Source organism: Diadema setosum, chromosome 1 (genome assembly GCF_964275005.1).
Source record: "Diadema setosum chromosome 1, eeDiaSeto1, whole genome shotgun sequence".
NCBI lineage: Eukaryota > Metazoa > Echinodermata > Echinoidea > Diadematoida > Diadematidae > Diadema > Diadema setosum.
Genome location: NC_092685.1, coordinates 25,468,273 through 25,490,062, shown reverse-complemented (window position 1 = coordinate 25,490,062; position 21,790 = coordinate 25,468,273). Strand labels below are relative to the sequence as shown.

Here is a 21,790-nt window from a genome sequence, read left to right as displayed (position 1 = left end):
TCGACCAGAAATTTCTGTTAAATATGGGACCAAAAGGGAAGGCAATCAAATTGAAAAGATGGAGATGAGGAGGAAGGAGCGAGAGGGGGAGAGTTGGAGCAACAACCTCCTCCTCCTCTACTTGTAGATGTAGCTGCAGTTGTAGTCTCCTTGGCACTACTGCCATCTTGAAGCATAAAACTTTCAACTGTTACAGAATTTTCGACAGGACACGGCAGCGTCTTTTTAACAACCCGACAAAATATATATATTAAAAAAAAAATCTTAAATCTTCTTACGAATGACTTGAGAGTGCCATGAGTTGCACGTACGACCATCTTACGACAAAAAGAAATCGTAAGATGGCCGTAAGTCTGACGAAAAAATAACTCAGGGCATTCTTACGAAAAACGTACGAATTCTAGGGCCATAAATCATTTCGCTTCTCTAAAAGGTCTTCAGTTGTTCTTGCGAATTCAAAAGCGTTCGTACGAAATTCGTAAGAAGGCCGTATAAGAATCTGTGACCCATCTATGAATCTCTACGAACTCAAGAATTCGTACGAACAGTGACATTCGTACAAACTCATCGTTCGACCGTAGCTTTAGTACCTTAAAGTTGTTCTCCCAGTTACTACTTGGGTAATTGAGAATTTTATACTCAAGAGTGTATCCCAGAATACAGGAAACAGAAATGCACATGCAGAAGACGTGATTTCTCCTAATGATCAAACAACATCGACTTTTGCACGTTGGATTACGTTAAAAGACAATTGTTATCATCATTTTTTCCTTCTAAGAGCAGTCACGAGAAAGCCATATTATTTACGATCACATACTCGGTAGATTAGAATTATCTGTTACTCAAAATTTAACTACATTTGTAAGTTGAATGGACATACCTCTTTGTAAGTACACAGGAAAAATAACTTTTTGAGTATTATAAAAATACTGGTGTTATTCCATTTTCTGTTACTTCTGCTATTACCATTGCTACATTTAGGACCACTTGTAACGTCTAACCTTACCAAAATTAATTAACTCTACCCTCGTAAGAACCTTTGTAGAAATTTCATACTATTTCTTCTCGTATTTCTACTATTACTAGTGTACTAAATTCCTTATTAATTTCCAGCGCTTAACTCCGGATACGGCGAACCCGAGATCGTCCTAAACGGCGAACTGTTGACCTCGAGCGACACCGAATACGTGTTCACCCTGGAGGTCGAAAACTTCTTGGGCCAGTCGGACCAGGCCTCGTTCGGCGTGACTCGTTCCGCAACGCTCGCCCCGGAGGTCACCATCAAGCCCCGAGGTGTCGACATCAATTACGTGAAGGTCGCCGACAAGTGAGTACCGATGTCGTCCGATTGTTCATAGATGACAGAAGATTTTTTTTAACACCAGTGCTATAGTTTCTGAGATCGAGCTCGTATCAAAATCAGCATCACGAACGCTTTTATACTGGGATTCCTTGTCGGGTAATAACTCTGCTTTAAACTTCTAATCAATCTTACCTTATTAGCTGCGGTTACATTGATGGAACCAGTGGGACCTTTGAATGGCTCTCATACTCCATCCTATGCAGTGAGTTTGTTTTTTGAGTAGTTAAATTCGCGATCATGGTGTAAAAAGCAATGGACGGGGAAATGCACGCGTGCACGCCGCATTCGTATCATGCCGGGACCAGGGCCCTGTTTCATAAAGCTGTTCGTAAAGTTACGAACAACTTACGAGTGACTGGTGATCAGTTCTGATGTGCTATACTTATCAGAATTTCCATAATTCAGTTGAGCTGATCACCAGTCGCTCGTAAGTCGTTCGTAACTTTACGAACGGCTTTATGAAACACCCCCATAGTTGGTATTTTCACGCGTTTTGAAATTCGCGAATGGCACCCGACTCGTGAAATTCCAGAAAAATATAAACCCCGCGAATTATATGACGTATATCTAGTATTATATGACGTATATCTAGTATATCTAGGACGTGTCAATTGTTGTACTGGATTGACATTTCAAGGTCTTATTATCGGGTTGTTTTTTTGTTTCTGTTTTTTTTTTTTTTTTTTTTTTTTTTTTTTTTTTTGTCTTTGTTAAATCCCCCCATCAATTCATTCTTGGACTTTTGGAAGGAGTTTTCATGGGGCACTGTTTTCATCACTGTTTTTCACTGTTTAATTAGCCCTCTACTACTGTAAAAGTGGATATTTTCGCGTGACTAATTTTTCGCGCTTGGTCAAGCGTGTGCACTCTCTGGATCATTGGAAACTTGTTGCGCGATCTCAGTATAACGCGCTTTACCAGTGTGCAGTGACGCATCTCCATTGTGACACCATAAGGAATCAATGCAATCTTTAATTGTGACGTTATTGGAGCCAAAGAAAAGTAAAACAACGTGTGAATTCCATCGCTTCTATCGCGGGATTATGTTGACACTTAAGTGCGAAACGGCTAGCAGAGAGTAGTGTTTAGTATAGGTCAGGTCAGGAATAATCAACCCTGCTACTAGTACCACGTAACCTAGTACAACCTGCCACGTGGTCCCACTGCCTTGTGGTTATCTTCGGGAGAAGAAAAGGCTAAGGAGTAAACCCTACAGAAATCCGGAGTGGAGTCCCTAAGGCGGTCGAGCAACGTATTGCGTTACCTTCCGGCAACTCCTGCAGCTGTGCTGGTGCCAAATTGTATTGGTTCATCCTTTCCTTTGGACTACATCAGCAACGCCGAGAGGGGGAACTTGACGTATGGGCAGCACAAGTTCTCCACTTCACATCAGCCCAGGCTCGTAGCACTCTGGAGAAGACACTCCAGCAACGTCTCAAGACGTTGACACCATGTAAGAAGGAGAAGTTAAGAAGTGAAAATGAAGACTCCAACTCTTCGGCTAGCAACCTGGAACGTTCGAACCATGTGCCCTGGTTTTAATAACGACATCGAACAGATTAATGATGCCCGAAAGACTGCGGTTATCGACAAGGAACTATCAAGACTAAATGTTGACATTGCCTGTCTGCAGGAGACCCGTCTGGCAGACAGTGGTTCTATCAAGGAAGCCAATTACACCTTCTTTTGGAAGGGTCTGTCACAGGACGACCCAAGACAGCACGGGGTGGGCTTCGCAGTGAAGAACTCTCTGGTTTCCACCATTGAACCACCAACTGGCGGGACAGAGAGAATACTCACTCTGCGTTTGTCTACAACAGTGGGCTTCATCAACATCTTCAGCATTTATGCACCGACACTCTGCTCCACCTCAGAGACTAAAGACCAGTTCTATGAAGAATTGGATGAGATGATATCCAGGATCCCCAGCACTGAAGGACTTTATCTTCTAGGAGATTTTAATGCTAGAGTGGGAGCTGACTACAACACCTGGTCTTCCTGCCTCGGCCACCAAGGCACGGGAAAGATGAATGATAATGGACAGCGGCTGCTGGAGCTGTGCTGCCATCGTGGTCTGTGTGTGACAAACACCTATTTCAAAGGTAAAGAACGCCACAAAGTCTCCTGGAGACATCCACGGTCTCAACACTGGCACCAACTTGATCTTGTCATCACCAAGCGTACAGACCTTAGCAGTGTTCTCCACACACGGAGCTATCACAGCGCAGACTGCGACTCAGATCACTCCCTCGTCAGTAGCAAAGTGAGATTGATGACAAGGAAAATACATCGAACCAAAACCAAAGGTCTCCCACGCATCAACACCTGCTGCATCAACGACCTCGAGAGATGTCGACGATTTCATGACACGTTCAGGGAGAAAATGATTACTTCAATTCCAAATGACAATGATATTGATAGTAAATGGTGCCACCTTAGGGATACTATCTACTCCTCAGCCTTCTCTGTGTTCGGGAAGAAGGAACGTCGGAGCGAAGACTGGTACGAAACTCACTGGGATGTGATGCAATCAGATGTTGAAGCCAAGAGGAAAGCCCTGCTGGCCTACAAGCAGAACCCCATCTCTAGCACACACGATGTCCTAAGAACTGCTCGCAACAAGGTTCAACAGACTGCGCGCCGTTGTGCTAATGACTACTGGTTGAACCTGTGCCGCAGGATTCAGACAGCTGCAGTCAGCGGAAATACCAGGGACATGTACGACAGCATTAAAGCTGCAATCGGTCCCACCGCCATCAAGACTGCACCACTGAAGACAAAGACTGGAGAAGCCATCACAGATCAATGTAAGCAGCTTGAACGCTGGGTAGAACATTACCTGGAACTTTATGCAGCCCAAAATAAGGTAACATATGCTGCCTTGGACACCTTACCTAGCCTTTCAATCATGGAGGAGCTGGATGCCCTGCCTACAAAAGAAGAACTCAGCAAAGCCATTGACCGTCTATCCTGCGGGAAGGCTCCTGGAAATGATGGTATCCCACCAGAAGTTCTAAAGAGCGGCAAGCCAGTACTACTGCAACATCTCCATGAGCTCTTGTGTCTTTGCTGGGAAAAAGGCCACGTACCCCAAGATATGCGTGATGCCAGTATCATCACTGTCTACAAGAACAGGGGAGACCGCAGCGACTGCAACAACTATAGAGGCATCTCTCTCCTAAGTGTTGTGGGAAAAGTCTTCGCACGTGTAGTTCTGGCACGCCTGCAGAGTCTTGCCTCCCGGGTGTATCCAGAGTCACAGTGCGGCTTCAGGGCAGGCCGATCTACAGTAGACATGATCTTCTCACTACGCCAGCTGCAGGAGAAGTGCCGTGAGCAGCAAAAGCCGCTGTACATTGCCTTCATAGACCTGACGAAAGCCTTTGACCTGGTCAGCCGAAGTGGACTCTTTAGTCTCCTGCAGAGGATTGGATGCCCCCCGAGACTGCTCCAAATTATCATTTCCTTTCACGAGAACATGCAAAGTAGAGTCTGCTACAACGGGAGAACTTCTGATGCCTTCCCTGTGAACAGCGGTGTGAAGCAAGGCTGTGTCCTCGCACCGACACTTTTCGGAATCTTCTTCTCCATGCTCCTTCAGTACGCCTTTGTTGACTGCACAGAGGGAATCTACATCCGTACCAGAGCGGATGGGAAGCTATTCAACATCGCCCGACTGCATGCCAGAACCAAAGTTAGAGAGGTTCTTATCCAAGAAATGCTGTTCGCTGACGACGCTGCTCTGGTATCGCACACAGAAGCGGGATTGCAGAGGCTTGTTGATTGTCTGTCCCATGCCTGCAACGAATTTGGACTAACCATCAGCCTGAAAAAGACTAAGATCTTGACCCAAGGCACTGACTCTCCTCCAGACATCTCCATTAATGTCACACATCTGGAAGAAGTGGACTCTTTCACCTACCTTGGTTCAGCAATCTCCAGTTCCCTCTCCCTTGACAATGAGATAAGCAATAGGATAGGGAAAGCTACTGCAGTCATGGCCAAACTGAACAGGCGCGTATGGAACAACAGTCAGCTGACCAAGAACACCAAGCTCTGCGTTTACCAAGCCTGTGTCCTCAGCACCCTGCTATACGGCTCTGAGTCCTGGGCAACATATGCTAGCCAGGAGAAGAGGCTCAACACCTTTCACCTCCGTTGCCTCAGACGACTCCTGCACATAAAATGGCAGGATAGGGTGACAAATGCAGAGGTCCTCCAGCGTGCCGGCATTCCCAGCATGTTTTCACTCCTCAGCCAGAGACGCCTGAAGTGGTTGGGTCATGTGCGTCGAATGGAACCAGGTCGCATCCCGAAGGACATGCTGTATGGAGAGCTAAGCGAGGGGTCTCGTCCCATGAGAAGGCCGCATCTCCGCTTCAAAGATGTGTGCAAACGTGACATGAAGACGATGGACATCAACACCAACACATGGGAAGGTGTAGCTGAAGATCGTCCGCTATGGAGAGGCACCGTCAGGGAGGGCGTTCAGAGAGCTGAAGCTGTAAGGCACGTACAGCAGACCGACAGGAGAGCTAAGAGAAAGGCACGGGCAGTCTTAGTATTGGCCCCAACAGACTTCATCTGCTGCAAGTGCTCTAAGGATTGCCACTCAAGAGTGGGGCTTTACAGCCACTCAAGGCAGTGCAAACTTCTTGCCTAGCTAGTGCTACGCCATCGTTTCTCGAGACGAATGGATGCCAACCAACCAACCAATCTAGTATTTTGACAGGCGTGGCGTGAGAAATGTGAAAGAACAAGACGCATAATAGTTTAACTGCCCTCCCCCCCCCCCAAAAAAAAAAAAAAAAAGTGGCATCGATAGTAAACTAGGCTCTCTTTCATTACCAGTTCCACTCTCAACATTGGCACTGCTCTTCAAATCAATCATTGATTCTCTTCTCAGATTCGACCTGGTGGCCGACATTAAGTTCTACTCCGAGTGCGTGCCGGCTGGTGAGACGCTGATCGAATGGTCCGCTAACAACACTAACGTGGCCCTCAACCTCTTCACAATGTACACGCGATCGCTCCGGGTAGAGTCCGGAACACTCCCGGGTAAGCAGGAGCTTTTTCCCTGACACATTAAAATCCTCCACATCACAATTCCTTCTTTTTCATGCACTTGATTACTGTATTTCGTGTTGTTTTAATTTTTAAAAAAGGCAAACAATCATGGATTCGATATGACAGATACCTCATATTCTACGGGGAAAAGTGATTGTGGTGTGAAATAAGTGTTTTGCAAATTAGCCGAAAGGATTGACTGTCATTTTAAAGCGCCCAATAATGATAAATGTTACCATTTCTTCGCAATCGTGAAGGTGGCGAGTTCATCATGTTCACCGTGAGAGTGTACAAGTCCAGCTCCCCGAACGACGTCACGGAGACCTCCATCATCGTCACAACCCACCAGTCCGACCTCATCGCCGTGATCGACGGTGCCAAGGAGTTCATTGTAGGTCGGGACAGTGGCACCGTCAGCATTGACGGGTCGAATTCCATCGACCCCGACGAGCAGGCCCGTCCTTGGACTTACGTCTGGCTGTGTGAACAAGTAGGTTAAATTGAACTTTTCGGCTTCTCTTACAGGTTTACCAATCTCGCCCATGTTGCTTAATTTAGCGTTTAGTTTCGTTTGTTTGTTTGTTTGCTTGTTTGTATCATCGATAGGAAATTATGAATTTACGCATGGAGAGAGAAAGGGGTAGAAAAAGAGAGGAAGAGAGCACAAAGAAAGAAAGATAGGGGAGGAGATGAAGTTACCATGGGACACCGGAACTAGATTAACATGTTTGATGAATGCACGTGCTGCGATATTGGCAGCAGAATTTGCGCAGTTTTCGTAACTTGGAAAGAGGGACGCATAATTTGGCAAACAGGACATTCGATTTTGATATCAACTTTTTTTTTTGAGGGGGGGGGGGAGTTGTTTGTTTTTGCTTTTGTTTTTCATTCGAAGTGAATATCAAGTTCCAATCGCCCTTCATAATTTTGGAGATGTGTGGTATGAGTGGTTTAATTTCTTTGGCACTGAATTATACATCAAGGGACTTTCCTTGTCTCTTGCCTTGCTATAGGTAACTGACAACAGTGCATGCTGGTCATACGACCCCGACCTCCTGGGCACTTTGATCGTCAACGAAACCAACTCAGGCGACAGTGGTCTCGTGTTCGACGCTCAGGCGCTCCAGGCCGACAAGACCTACGAATTCACGCTGGTCGTCAGAAAGGAAACGAGAACCGCCCAGACCACGATCACCATCATGGCTGTGAACGGAGATCCGCCAAAGGTAAGATGTTGCTTCAATTCAGGCCTATATTTGTCATTGTTTGGGCATTTTTTAATCCTTAGGTCACCATGAAAAAAAAAAAAAAACCAAGTTAAATAGCTCATTGGCCCTCACTATCTCCAATCAAATCAACAGTGCTTAAGACATGTACACGCAGCAATAGTTCACTATAGTTCTTCAGCGTCAGAACTTGCATTCACCCCCCCCCCCCCCTTCTCCCCACGCCGAGCAGAAAAGGAAAGTATTTGGCCGGGAGGTGGGAGAGAAAAACAACCTCCTTGGTTTGATCTGTATTTGTTAAACAGAGTTACATCTCTTCTAGACTAAATGCCGCAAAAAGCTCTTTTAATTTTTCGATAAATTTATTGCTAATTTGTTACCAAGTTATATACCAAGTTTAATTTCGGAGAAGAACCAAGAAGCGGTAGAAGATTTAATAAATTGTGGATGAAAATGATGTTGATGACAGAAAAGAAGAGGAAAAATAACACAGTGAAAAAAAAAAACTGGAGGAGAGAGAAAGGAAGAAGACAAAAAAAAATAAGCTGCTTCATTTTAAAAAGGAAAACCCTCTGGTTTACGTTATTAACTTCCACAGGTGATCTTGACCATGGACGATGAGGATGGCGTGATCAACGACGACGCCTCGGTGGAGTTCGTGGCATTCATCTATCACAGCTCAGATCTCTCCACCGTCAACTGGGCAACGGTCGACACGGTCTCCGGTTCGTTTTCATGCAGTCATTTCGAAGATTTTTTTTTTTTTTGGTTCTTTTTTCAATATGAATCAATGAATGGCAACAAATACTGGCATATCATTTCATCATACCTCGTTTAAAACTAGGTATGTCAGGTTTTCTAATACAACGTGTCACAAAATTTGAGACGAAATCTAAAATCTTGTTATCACCCTTTACGATTTTTAGGCATTTTCCTCTCGCCTTGTTTTGCGTTGTACTTCACGATGCACATCTTAACAATGGGTCAGCGGTTTGAATACAGTAGTATTCTGTAGGTTAGGGAAGTTTGTTCTGTTCATCCATGGGAGTCGACAATTTACAGACATGTATAACGTAGGCATTAAAAGAAAATCAGAGGGCGAGTATATAGACGCCGAGGAAACACTGCTCGCAGACCTCCGCCAAGCTAGCAACTCATTTTCACCCATACATGCATACAATATCCCAATATAGAAGCCTTTAATTTTATGTCATCATCTTCAAGCCGCGCGGCGACGCGACGTCTCGTTCGAGCAGAGCACGCGCTTTTAATAGTGCATGTATGCAAACCTTCGGTTCGGTTTGAACTCCGAAGTTCATTGACCTTATATGCCAAAAAACAGAAAAACCTTTCAAAAACCCGTAAAAATTCCCAGATCGTCCAAAAAATGTAACAATCCATTAGAACTGTTCCTTGTGTCATTATCGACTTTTCTTGCAAGTTTCATTTCAATTCGTTCACAACTTTGGGAGCTGTTTTGCAAACAGACAAACCAACGCCATGGTCAAACCTCCTCTTTCCTTAGCGGAGGTAGAAATGCAAAACAAAGAAAGAGAAATCAATAGCGTTCCCCTGTCTTGCTTGAGGGTATTACTATCTTCATCTTGCCTCTCGTTGCCTAGGTTACGGTTACTTGGATTTGACGGACTCCAGCAACCTCCTGGCCGATGCTCAGGTCCTTGACGGAGGAGACGGCTTCTCTGTAGCAACTATCACCATCGCTGGAGGTAAAAAGAGGGAGAGCTTTAGATGTTCCCTAAAAGAGACAGTTCGCATAGCGTATAGTGAATGTAACGGTGTAGAGTTAACTTACAGTTCAGTTCACCATGTGAGTAGATATGAAAAGGCCGTTTTGGGTAGAGAGAGAGAAACGTACGGATAATAAAGTCGAAAGGTGAGGGAAAACAAGAAAAAGAAGAGAAAGAAAGAAAGAAGTAGAGAATCGTGGGAAGGAGAAAAGCAAAAAAAAAAAAAAAAAAATGAGGGTGGTACACTGTACTCCTTCTTGGAAGTGTATAAAGAACTGTGGATACACCGGACTACGTCTGTTTGTGTTGAGCGAAAATGAGTAAGAATGAAAGTAAGAAGAAGAACCGACAGTAACAGTTGTAGTAGTATAATACTTGTATAATAGTAGTGGTAGTAGTAGTAATAGTAGAAGTAGTAGTAGTAGTAGTAGTAGTAGTAGTAGTAGTAGTAGTAGTAGTAGTAGTAGTAGTAGTAGTAGTTGTAGTAGTAGTAGTAGTAGTAGTATAGTAGTAGTAGTAGTAGTGATAATGATAATAGTAATAATAGTAATAATTGTAATAATAACAATTATGATAATGTCTTATTTACCCAGGGTATAGCCTCTTCATTGTTGCCACCGCTCTACCAGAGGACCCTGCTATTATTATAACCCTATCGTTGCCAGGTACCCATTTATACACCTGGGTCAAGAGGGACATAGTGGGTAAAAACATCTTGTCCAAGGACGTAAGCACTGGGCGGGAATCGAATTCCGGTCCTCCGATTAGGATCGGGAGACTTATCCACTATACTACAGCGCCCCACAATGATAAGATGATGAGAGAGAGAGAAAAAAATAAATGGAAGAATGGTAGAGAGAATGAGAAGGGGAGAACAGGGGAAAAAAAGAGTTTTTATTGAAGTGTGTTCATTTGCTTCTTTTCCAACTGTCTTCTTTTCCGTCCTTCTTCTTTCTTTTTTTTTTTTAATCTCTTGTTCCTTTTCTATTTTTTCCGATCGTAGACATTGTCGAGCGTGGAACCAACTATGCCATCTCCCTCAATGTCACCGATGTCGACGGGCAGTACAGTACGGTGAAGACCTTTATCACCGTGAGATCGGGACCGACATCGTGCATTTTCAGCGTACCGAACTACGAAGAACTGAACGAGGTAAGACCCATGAAGGAGGGTGTTTGTTTTTTTCGCGCCACTTCCAATCCCCAATTATTAGGCCTAGTGGTGGATCAAGAGGGGCTCACCAGGCGCGCCCTCTCTTTACTTTTTGTCAAAACAAAAGAAATTAAAGGAAAAGCAATGGGGGCGTGCGCCCCCTTTAATTTTGTAAAGGCGTCACCCCTTTACAGAATTCCTGGATCCGCCCCTGAAGCCCACCAGGCGACCCCTCCGGTTGTTGTCAAAAAAATACACTTTTGCTTGAATGAGAGAAGCACTCATTATGGATGATTATGAATGATTATGCCTTGATCTAACGTCTTTTAACCTAATTTAAATTCATCGAAAAACTAAGGAGAGGTGTAGCACTGGTAACAATAGCAGCAGCAACAGAAGCAGCAGTCGTAGTAGTACTGAAAGAAGAAGACACAAAGATTGATACGACAGACTCGAGAATACAGAGCCGACGAGGTCGCAAGGGAGAGTAGGAGATGAAGGAAGATTGAGAAGAATGAAATTTGAAGGATTTGTCTTTTTTGTGTGTGCAGATTTCGTCGTGCGACGGAGGACAATCTTTCAAATTATTATTATTGATGTTTTGTTTTGTTTTTTCTCCAGGTGACATTTACCACGGAGAATTGCGTGACGTCAGCTGACGCATACCCCCTGAACTACCAGCTCTTTGTCGTGGGAGAAGACGGCAACTACGAGGCCATCAGCGAACAGAATTCGGAGCCCAGCTTCTCCGGAATCGGCAAGCCCAAACTGGATGATAGCGACATACGAGTCTACATTATCAAGGCATGTATAAACTAGGAAGGGAGTGCATGGGAAGCCAAAGCCGGAGTGACCCGAGATTCATATATACATCATCATCATCATCATCATCATAATAATAATAATAATAATAATAATAATAATAATAATAATAATAATAATAATAATAACAATAATAATAATAATAATAATAGTAATAATAATAGTAATAATAATAATAATAATAATAATAATAATGATAATAATAATAATAATGATAATAATAATAATAATAATAATAATAATAATGATAATAATAATAATAATAATAAACTAATAACAATAATAATAACAATAAAATCAAGAATTATGATAAGGACAATACCAATATTGATAATAGTAATAACAAATAACACTTACAAAGTCCTTAATACTGCCGTTTCTAAGCTCCTTAATATGAAAAAAATACTTTTATTGAATTACAGTCTATAAAGAACAGCAAATTGCCAATATTGTAATGTAAATTATAACAAAACAAATACATTTGACAAAATCGATAAGTTGTAAGCGATGATCTAAATTCATCTGCACTTACAGCATTTTGAATATGAAAATGGACTTCGTTCAAAAGAAATGGAGTAATGGCAGAAAATGTCCCATCACCATAACGAGTATACATGTGTGAGGACCATGTATGATAGTTGCAGAATATAGAGAGGAGTGGAGGAAGAACGGATAGATTGGACTGAAGTGAAGGAGAGGAGGGGCACAGCTATTCATAGTGTGTATGCGGTGAAGGACAAGTTCACCTTCATAGACATGTGGGTTGAGTGAATGCAGCAATATTAGTAGAACACATCAGTGAGAGTTTGAGCAAAATCGGACAATCCGTTAAAAAGTTATGAATTTTTGAAGTTTCTGCTCAGTCACGACTGGATGAGAAGACTACTATAGCTTGTGATGTCACATGTGTGCAACGACATAAAGAAAATAGAAAGCAAATTCAACAAATTTTTACTTTTCTCGCATAACAAAAGAACACTCGACTTCTTTCTTTAAGAAGGCAGGGGGAATAATATTACCCTTAACATACGTCAGTAGCAAGTCGGAGACCTGTGCACTTTATTCAAAAAATAAAGTTTTGTGAAATTCTCTTTTTATTTTCCTGATATAGTTGTACGCATGTGACATCATACACTTTAGTAGTCTTCTCTTCCAGCAGTCACTGCGCAGATACTTAAAATATTCGTAACTTTTGAACGGATTGTCCAATTTTCCTCAAACTTTCACTGATGTGTTCTTCTAATATTGCTGCATTCTCTCAATCCTTATGTATAAGAAGGTGGACTTGTCCTTTAGATAACAAATACTTCTCTATAATCTTTTTGCTGGTTGGTGAAAATAAGTTTGGCTTCATTTTATGATAGGTATTAAAGGTAATGACGATAGGGCCAAATAATGGAAAGTGATCTTTTTTTATATATATTTCTAATGTATGGCGATTGTGACGTAAATGTTTTTGCAAGTTAGACGTAAATTTTACACGTCGTTCCGTTCTTTTTTTTTCACATTTGCGCTGTTGCAGGTGTGTGACAAGAACGACATGTGCTCTTCGTGGATCGCCGGAACGAATGTCACTATCAAAGAATCGTTCTCTGCGTCCGACATTACGAACTTCAAGGCGAATTACGTTAGCGCGTTGTCTTTCGCAGGTGAGCCCGATATCAATCTTATCATGGTTATAATTCTTATAATCCCATTTGATAATGGACTATTGCAACAATCCTGTACGTGTGTTTCTTACACATAATCGATGTGAAAAGCAATAGACCCTACCAAACGGCACACCATATAAAATGGTTAAGTCAAAGTTGACGAAGTTGCCTTGTTGTCCAGCTAGGTTTTGAATGTTCTCGGGTTAAATTTACATCTCGCAATTCACAACGTCCTTAGATACATCAATGCTCTATCGACCAATCAGTGTCAGTGAAAGGCCATTTCTAGCAGCTGAAGCAATTTAAAAAAAATAGGATAGGCTGAGATCAAATCAACAAAACATGTGACTCAGTGACTGGCATGTCTGTCTCGCGGTATCAAGCTGCCAAGCTGAGAGTTAAATGCTGTGTTTATCATGCTGTCCTTTATAGATAGGCCCTACTGTTTGTCAATTAGGAAGGAGAAGGAGATAAAAAAAAGAGTCACATGCCACGTGTGTTGAAGATCCCGTTTCACTTCTTCTCAAAGAGCAGGGTGCAGACTCCGTGCAGACTCCGTCCCACACACACGCCCTGGAAAATGGGGAATGAAAACAGCAATCTGTTGTAGTTCTCACCATTTGACTTCCAATAGTTAACAAACGATATCAACCACACCCAACATGACAACCTAATGAATGACAACAACCATATCTTAAAAAAGAAAAATCTTTCTTTTTACTTGAACGTCTGTAATCAGGCAATCATCTGACTGCCCTCCTCAACAACAATATGCTGGTGACGAAGGTGGCCGGTGGCTCAAGCCGACGTCGTCGTACAGCCTCGGCGTCCACAGACCAGACGACGGCAGAGCAGTTAACGCTGATCCAGAACGTGTTGCAAAACACCGTTCTCGACATCAGTGGGGCCCAGATCCTGATTGATCAGCTTCCGGCCATCGACGCGTCTCTGATGACCCTTTCCGATCAAAGTACGTTTCTTTGGAGGCTCACATGAAAGCTCTGAGATGCTTGTTGCCAGAAGATTAATTGTACTATTTCTGTCATTGGACGATGAAAGTCTGAAGTATATAGTTTTAAATTACTTAATAGTTAGGACCTACTCGTTCATTCAACATAAAGGAGTCTAAAAAATGATAGCAGCAGAGTATTACCTTCCCTCTTCTTCCAGTGTGTACCAGTACCTCAGGAAGTCAGACCCTGTGAAATTTCTAGGGGAGTCTCATCGTTTCATTCTTGTCAGATGAAAATTTGTTTCCCCTTGGGTGAAGAGCGCCCTCTTTTAGTAGTTAATTGTTTTTGTCGTTTAAAGAAAAAGAAGAAGAATGACTCTAGTTTCAGTTTCACTTTTACTTTGTGTATTTTTCCATTTGTACAAATGAAATCATTGTGAACAATGTTCACGTCAAAATAAATGAAGTTGCTATTAACAGAAACAAAATTGATACTACAAAAAAGTACTTGTATGATACAGCACATAGATTTTATCATATCTTAAGGGTACAGGTGGGGAAGACATTTATCGCTAAGCAGTTTGCTTGACTGGTAGAACGACCTCTTGCAGATATGGTATTTTACGATTCTCCCTAAGCACTCTTCGAAGTGAAGTGTGTAGTGTGCCGCGGCTTTAACACGCTCCACATTTTGTTCCCCAACAGATACCTTCCTGACCTACATTCTCCAGATCGTCAACGTGTACATCGACGAAGATGTAGCCATCTCGCAGACCAGCGCGGAGATCATTCTCAGCCAGCTTGAGGTCATCGGCGAAGGCCTGACCGCTGCCGACAACGAAGCCATGCTGACCAAAATCTCGTAAGTATCATTGCGCCCCAAAGATAAAAAGAAAAATTAAGAAAATCAAGTGAAAAGTGAAAACTTGTGGCAGTACGCTGTAGTTGAAATAATCACGAAACGACCCCTGCTCTTCATTGCTATGGTCACCAAATGTTGTAATTGTCGCACTTTATATCTTGATTTTCTGTATTGCAAAGATATTGAATATCGCAACAGAACAAATGTTTCATCCGTACGCAACGGCCGTTCTACATAAATTATTACAGCTGAGGTGTCATACACCTGGCGTATAATGTCAACTTGAGCTGCTGGTCCTGCATCGCACGTATACATTTCGTTCATTTTATACCCATAGATTAGCCTAAGCGTGAAGCTATTTCTTCACGAGGACTTGGGTAAATGAAACACTTATTGGTTTCTTGTTTTGAAGAATGTTATACAATGAAAGCAAATCTCTTCCCGTTTTTTTGGCGTGTGCAGGAACATCGTCAACAGACTCGGCAACTCGCTGAAGGGTGGTTTGACCCTCGGGGCTCCCCGGCAGGAGCTGTCCTCGGGCGATGTGACCGTCGGCGTCCTACGCTCCCTCCTTACCGGGACCTTCTCATCCACGGAGTCGGGCGCAGGAGCGGTCAGCATCGACTTCGGGTCCGAACTCAGCGCCCTGTAAGTCAATGAGCAATGTTTTGGCCATCTTTAGCTTCGTATTATTATTGTTATTATGTATTATGTGGAAATTCTGAAATCAAGTGTTACACCAATCCTTGCAACATAACGAAAAGAATACTCTTGAAAATTGAAAATCATAAACCTACCAAATGGTCAACAATGTAATACATGTTTCATGTTCAAACTGTCAATAAGTGCATTCAAGCAGTGATCATATCCCCCCTCCCCCCCCCCCCCCCCCTCTCTCTCTCTCTTTACGAAATACAGACTAACAACGATAAAACCGTTTTACAGTTTTAATTTTAGGTTTACCATCAAATACGGTTTCCAAAGATAAAATACGTACATCGATGGGAGATAACAGTCAGGGATACACGCTTCTCAGGTTGAACTAAATTATCATACCTCACGTGATTTCGTCAACCGTTTTCATACATTCGTTCATATACGCGTGTTCGTTGTCTATTTGCAATTTTATACATGTTCAAAGTATTTCTTTTTCATTCTTCCGCTTGGTTTTCCTCCTTTCCCTTCGTATTATCATCGTTGTTCTTGACTCGTATTCATCTTGGGTCGCGTACCTTTTAAATTATCCCCTCATCACCATCTCCGTTTGCTTCTCCATTTTGGCATCGCCATTTTTTCTGTCTCTTTATGCCTGATAGATTCGGCAATGCCTGGACGTGCGCCACGGGGGAGACGTGTTCTGGAGTGACAATCACGTTCTCCCACTACGCCACCTCCTACGATCCGTTTTCTGTGGACGCAGACGACGTCAGCAACCGAGCCGCCGATATCATCAGCATCGAACTTACCAACCCATCAACAGGTGCGACCAGTCCCATTCCCCCCCCCCTTTCTCCACCCTCTTTCTACATAGTTTTTGATAATTTTCCCATTTGCCATTGCCGTTGTTATAGCTTTTTCATTTTTTTTCATTTCATTTTCATTTACTTTACTTTCACTTAATAAAACATGTATACATGAAAATGTGAAAGTAATATGACAAGCATAGCATGACAATGTGACAAAACAATCCAAACAAGCAAACAACCGAACAAACCAAAGTTATCAAGTGAAGGGGTTCATGAGAAGGCAATGGGCCTTATTTAAAACTCACCCCCGGAGAGTAATACAGTGTTTTATCTCTTCTTTCTGTAAACTAAACTTGACACAAAATTCGACACACGCATCACGCGCACTCATATTTATACATATATACACAAACAAACATACAATAGCACATTCATTACACGAGATGCCATTTTCACAACCCACCCTATCATGCTAATCTCATATTAATTCAGAATGATATTGTTTAATTCCAGAATACCTTTCATGTAAAATACACTTGAAATCTCTCTTAAAGCTTTTACCGTCATTATTTCACATCAGAGTGCAGGTTATATATAGAATTCAAGATTTGAGGGTTTTAAAAAAATATTGACTTTTTGCAGGAAGACGTACGACCCTATTTTACCCTATCGGATCCTCCATCGTATCCGAGGTCCAATTTACATTTATTTCATTTATCTGATTTCATTTATTGTTAACATCATTATTAAACGGGTGGCCAACGAGAATAATATCTAAAGGAGATATTTTGTGAGTTTATTGTACATTTATAATGTGCTATATAACATTAGGCATTTTCGGATTGTTATTGCTTGTTTCTATACTACCCTTTTATACTCCGATGTTGCCATCTTCCATCTTTAACATAAAAACAGTTGTAAGACATTGCAAATCTCATTAGATAGTCGTACTTTCTCCTCTCTATACATCATTCATATCAAGATGTGAGAATGCGTTAAAAAGTTGTTTGTTTAATCGTATAACTCATGATAAAAGACCGTATTTCAATACACACAAGATAATGAGATTTGTATCTGTATTAGCCTCATCTCAATATCACTGGCGGTAAAACAGCGAAAATTTAGGCGTTTTGTTAGAATATAATTAGTAGTATTGTTCTAATCATACCTTTATCAAAACTGTCTGTATATCTATTTGTAAGGGGTACTTGAAGTACTAAACGTGATCATTGTTGCCAGCGCAGAATGATTTTTTTTTTTTAATAGGAGTTCTTTTACGAGGAAAATCGAAGTCGCTAAAGTCGAAATCATTTCCAGAGACTTTAACCTATTCCAAATCTTGCATCGACGCGATTATTCGCAGGGTCGGCGATCAACGTCACCGGCCTGTCGACTCCCGTCACCCTGACGTTCCCGCTCTCCGTCTCCCTGACCGGTGTCACCTACGACTGCGTCTACTGGGACTCGAGCGCGTCGGACTGGAGCACCAGTGGGATATCGACCACGGAAATCGACGGGAGCACGATGGAGTGCCAGAGCACTCATCTGACGGATTTCACCGTCATGGGCACACCCATCCCGTCCACGGAAGAACCCTCGTCGACGGCGGATCGTAAGCACTTTTGTTGCTTTTTTATTAACTCGTCGCCATCCAGATGGGATAACTCATATATTTGATACATGATAATTATTCATCTATTGCCTGTAAGCAATGGATCCGTTGTATTCAATTAAATTCGGTCTAATCTGCTTTTTACCCTTTTCAAAGGAATCACATACGAACCATTTACCAAATATACAATGAAGGTGGTGGATTTTCTTTCGTCGTTGAGTTGGTTTATCAAATACGAAAAGATGAGACGAATGATTGATTTTGTGGCAAAAATTGTGGAATCATTTTTATTTTCTCTGTAAGAAAGAGGAAGAGTGAGAAAAAGAAGAGGCCAAGAAGGGGAAAGAGAAAAATGAAACATTATTACGAGATTGTGGGACATTATACATTTGCAGAGTAGAAAGAAGAAGGTGCACATACTGCAAAGGGGAAAATGGAAATTCTTCCGAAACTCCAAACACCATTAGAAGATTTCAAATAACATGTAAGATTGATTGCTTGTCTATCTATCTATCTATTTATTTAGCTAGCTAGCTCTATCTTTATTTCTATCCATCCAACTAACTATTTGTTCATCTGGCTGGCTAGCTGGGCAAACTAACTACTATACAGGTAGCTATCGCCATATTTATACAGGTGTAGACCCTATGGATGGCAAATTTTATGAAACAATCGGCCAAAAGAAATAATGGACATTTTTCATTTCTTGTCATTTCTCTTTACAGCTAATGCCGAAATCGAAGCGCTCACAAGTAAGTGTCAAGCATAACATCATTTTCATGTAAAGCCAAAAAAAAAAAAAAAATGTTGTTGTTAAAGATGTTCTCAGAGCCTGGCTGTATTTCTCTTATGCAACTTTTGAATAGTCTGGTCAATGCAAGTCAGTGATTTTAGTGGAGGTGGTGATAACCCATATGCTGTGTTTGATCTGTTTGCATTTCATTGTCATGATTGAAGCACGTAGGAACATTTAAATTTGAAGCCCTAATCTGTCCTATTATATGCAATGAACGCTGGGAGTCGATGTGTGCAGTCGCAGAATGCTATACTGAACATTAATACGCCATGCAATGGATGGTACGTTCGTCATACTCACAACTACTGTATAGTAGTATCAACGTCACTCACAATCCTGACTATCGATAACGTAGACCAATCGTCCTGATATATCGAGAAATTCTATTAATCGTCATGACACTGATAAACTTTCGTGATACTAGACACAATATATGAAAGATGAAGATATAACGAGTACATTTCTATCTCTATCTCGTCGTAGACCTCGTTTTATACATCGCCATCGGTTGCGCTGCCGGCTTCGTCGTGCTGATTCTCGTCGTGGTCGTGCTGATCTGCGTGGTGCTCAAGATGGGGAACAACGCGAAGGCGAACAGCAACAACGCGCCGGCAGAGAACGTCGAGTCGCCCCGCCACGACCCGCTGCCGCCGAGACAGCCGCTTCCACAGCCGGTGAGTGTGTGAACCGCTAAAGGCTAGCACCTCTCCTCCATTTTTTTTTTTTTTTACTACCTGGTGTTGGTCCTCTGTTTTATGGACTACATTTTTATTGTGAAATACACAGAATAAAATTTACGAGGAAACGTATGTGATGTTAGGGGTGAGTGAACGTCCGTGAACGCAATGAGGTTCAGAAGTTTGACATAATAATTCATCGTCACATAAGCAAACATACTATAAGATGAAATAGATACGATTATATTAACTTTGTACCTACCCTTCTTCTCCATTAATCATAATTGGGAAAAGCAAAAAAAAAAAAAAAAAATATATAGATATATATATATATATATATATATATATATATATATATATATATATATATATATATGTATGTATGTATATATACATACATACATAGCAATGGACCAGCTCTGATGGAAAACAAAACTTGAGGAAAAAAAGAGTTTGTTCAGACATTTGACATTATACTTATTCAGTATACATAATTACAAAGCATTGGATAATACCACTCACAAACTCACACACTGTTGGTGACAATGTTTGCATTCAGTCTTCCTCAACAACAACAAAATAATAATAATAATGGATGATACTAATCCACAAGCAACGGTCAGAGACATTTCTATAACATCTATTGATTTCAGTGGTTATTTGTTACTAATCGCTTACACCCATCCGCCTCACATCTCTTGCAGACTATGATGGATCCCGTCCACCCTGCTTACGTTAGTCCGCACATCGACCCGCCCCCGCAATACGAACAGACCAACCCGTACAACAGCATGCCCCCTCCTCCACCCATCTCCGGTCCTCTGGCCCCGCCCCCCGTTGCGCTGGTGAGCGGGAATCAGCTGAGCCACGCCCCGCTGGACACCTCCGCCAATCCGATGCCGTCGATGGAGAAGAAGAGCAAAGCCGCGCCCGACAATTCTTACACCAACTACATGGATGCCGTGACCGGGCGGAGGCCTCCTTCTGGAGGTATGCCCGGCGTGGAAGGAGTGGCCACCTACACAGAGCCGCCTAGACCCGGTAGCCGCGGCACTCTTTCCGCTGGCCACATGTAGATACCGCTTGCTCTCTTGCTCGGTCTGTCTATAACACGAGCTCCTTTCCTTCAATTTCAGATTTAATTTTCAAATAAGATTTTATTTCCAATAGCACATTTTTGTTGATACAAGTTCAAGGAAAAAGATGTAGGCCCTATACAAAAATGTTATTTATAAACATGTATACATGTGAAACTAATGTTCAAAATAATTGTGTTATTGGAAAAGAGAGGCCCACGAAAAAAGACAAGCTTGTAGAAATGGCAGCATGTGTCTACAGGGGGTTGCCAATTGAAGTATTAACGATTTAATCGCTGTGTGATGTTATATTCCCTTTTGAAAACGATTTTAAACTATAACGTCAATACCAAAGAGTATTGGACCACTAATGACAAAAACATGATTCTAAGAATGTTTTAGTGGGGTTGACAAACGTGTCCATTAAAGGGATGAAATCCTTTTACCGTACATTTTTACCACAAAAAAAAAAATTAATTTTAACAATCCCGGAATTTAAGATGTCTGTTTTTATATTTATTTACAAATGTAATAAAGATATATGGGCGCCGTAGTGTGAAAGTGTCTACATTATGTAGTTGACTAAACACAAAATTATTTGTAATATGATTATGTTGCGATTGTATATTTTCATGTATGGGCAACTTAATACAAGCAAGAGATGTTTTTAAGGCAGCCTAGCCGCCATTGTAACTGACAATATGTAATATACCTTTGTACTTTATTTTGCGGCATAAATGGCCTCATTTTGGCCTTAGGCCTAATCAATCAACAGATACTTGAATGCATGCATGGGTAAAATGGTACTTGCAGAGACCAAAACACAATGGAGATAAGAGAAAGAACTACATCAACAAATCCTGGACTTTATCCCTGTCCGTTAGAAGTGCGACTGTAGAATGAAGTAAGATTCATGCTGCTTTGAATTTTAAAAAAAAAAAAAATTCTCAGAGAGTCGCGTGCCGTAATATTCATACATAGCTTAGGCATTGATATGTGCAAATCAACAGAAAATGAATAGTTGTCATGCTGTGTCCATAGAACGTAATTTCTTCTACAGAGTAAGCAGACAAAAATTCTATTACATTTTACTACATTAGCAGATTTATAAGTCTTAAACATTCTAAAGGAACGGCAGCTAACCATTTCTTTCTGCTCCTATCACAGCACGAGAAACCTTGAGTGAGAAAAAAAAAGAAAAAAATATATATATGCAGTATATATTGTGCCATTATTGCTGGTTTATTTTTGATGTTTTTTAGACATTCAATAAAGCTCTGCAGTGAATTAATCATGATTCGTGTTCCTGTGTTGTCATC

At 41.7% G+C, this 21,790-nt stretch overlaps 1 protein-coding gene across 1 annotated transcript in view; it reads left to right on the top strand.

Moving 5' to 3' along the window:
• LOC140227990 (uncharacterized) overlaps positions 1-20,471 on the top strand; it is a 42,775-nt gene extending 22,304 nt beyond the window's left edge. The window contains exons 12-28 of the mRNA XM_072308422.1: positions 1,114-1,327; positions 6,270-6,421; positions 6,688-6,920; positions 7,444-7,656; positions 8,255-8,381; positions 9,279-9,383; positions 10,408-10,556; positions 11,178-11,360; positions 12,901-13,027; positions 13,770-14,000; positions 14,688-14,844; positions 15,307-15,492; positions 16,161-16,324; positions 17,674-17,922; positions 18,648-18,674; positions 19,202-19,392; positions 20,100-20,471. Of these exons, the coding sequence (XP_072164523.1) occupies positions 1,114-1,327; positions 6,270-6,421; positions 6,688-6,920; positions 7,444-7,656; positions 8,255-8,381; positions 9,279-9,383; positions 10,408-10,556; positions 11,178-11,360; positions 12,901-13,027; positions 13,770-14,000; positions 14,688-14,844; positions 15,307-15,492; positions 16,161-16,324; positions 17,674-17,922; positions 18,648-18,674; positions 19,202-19,392; positions 20,100-20,471 (3,080 nt within the window). The remainder of the gene's footprint in view (positions 1-1,113; positions 1,328-6,269; positions 6,422-6,687; positions 6,921-7,443; positions 7,657-8,254; positions 8,382-9,278; positions 9,384-10,407; positions 10,557-11,177; positions 11,361-12,900; positions 13,028-13,769; positions 14,001-14,687; positions 14,845-15,306; positions 15,493-16,160; positions 16,325-17,673; positions 17,923-18,647; positions 18,675-19,201; positions 19,393-20,099) is intronic.
• Positions 20,472-21,790: the final 1,319 nt, after the last annotated feature.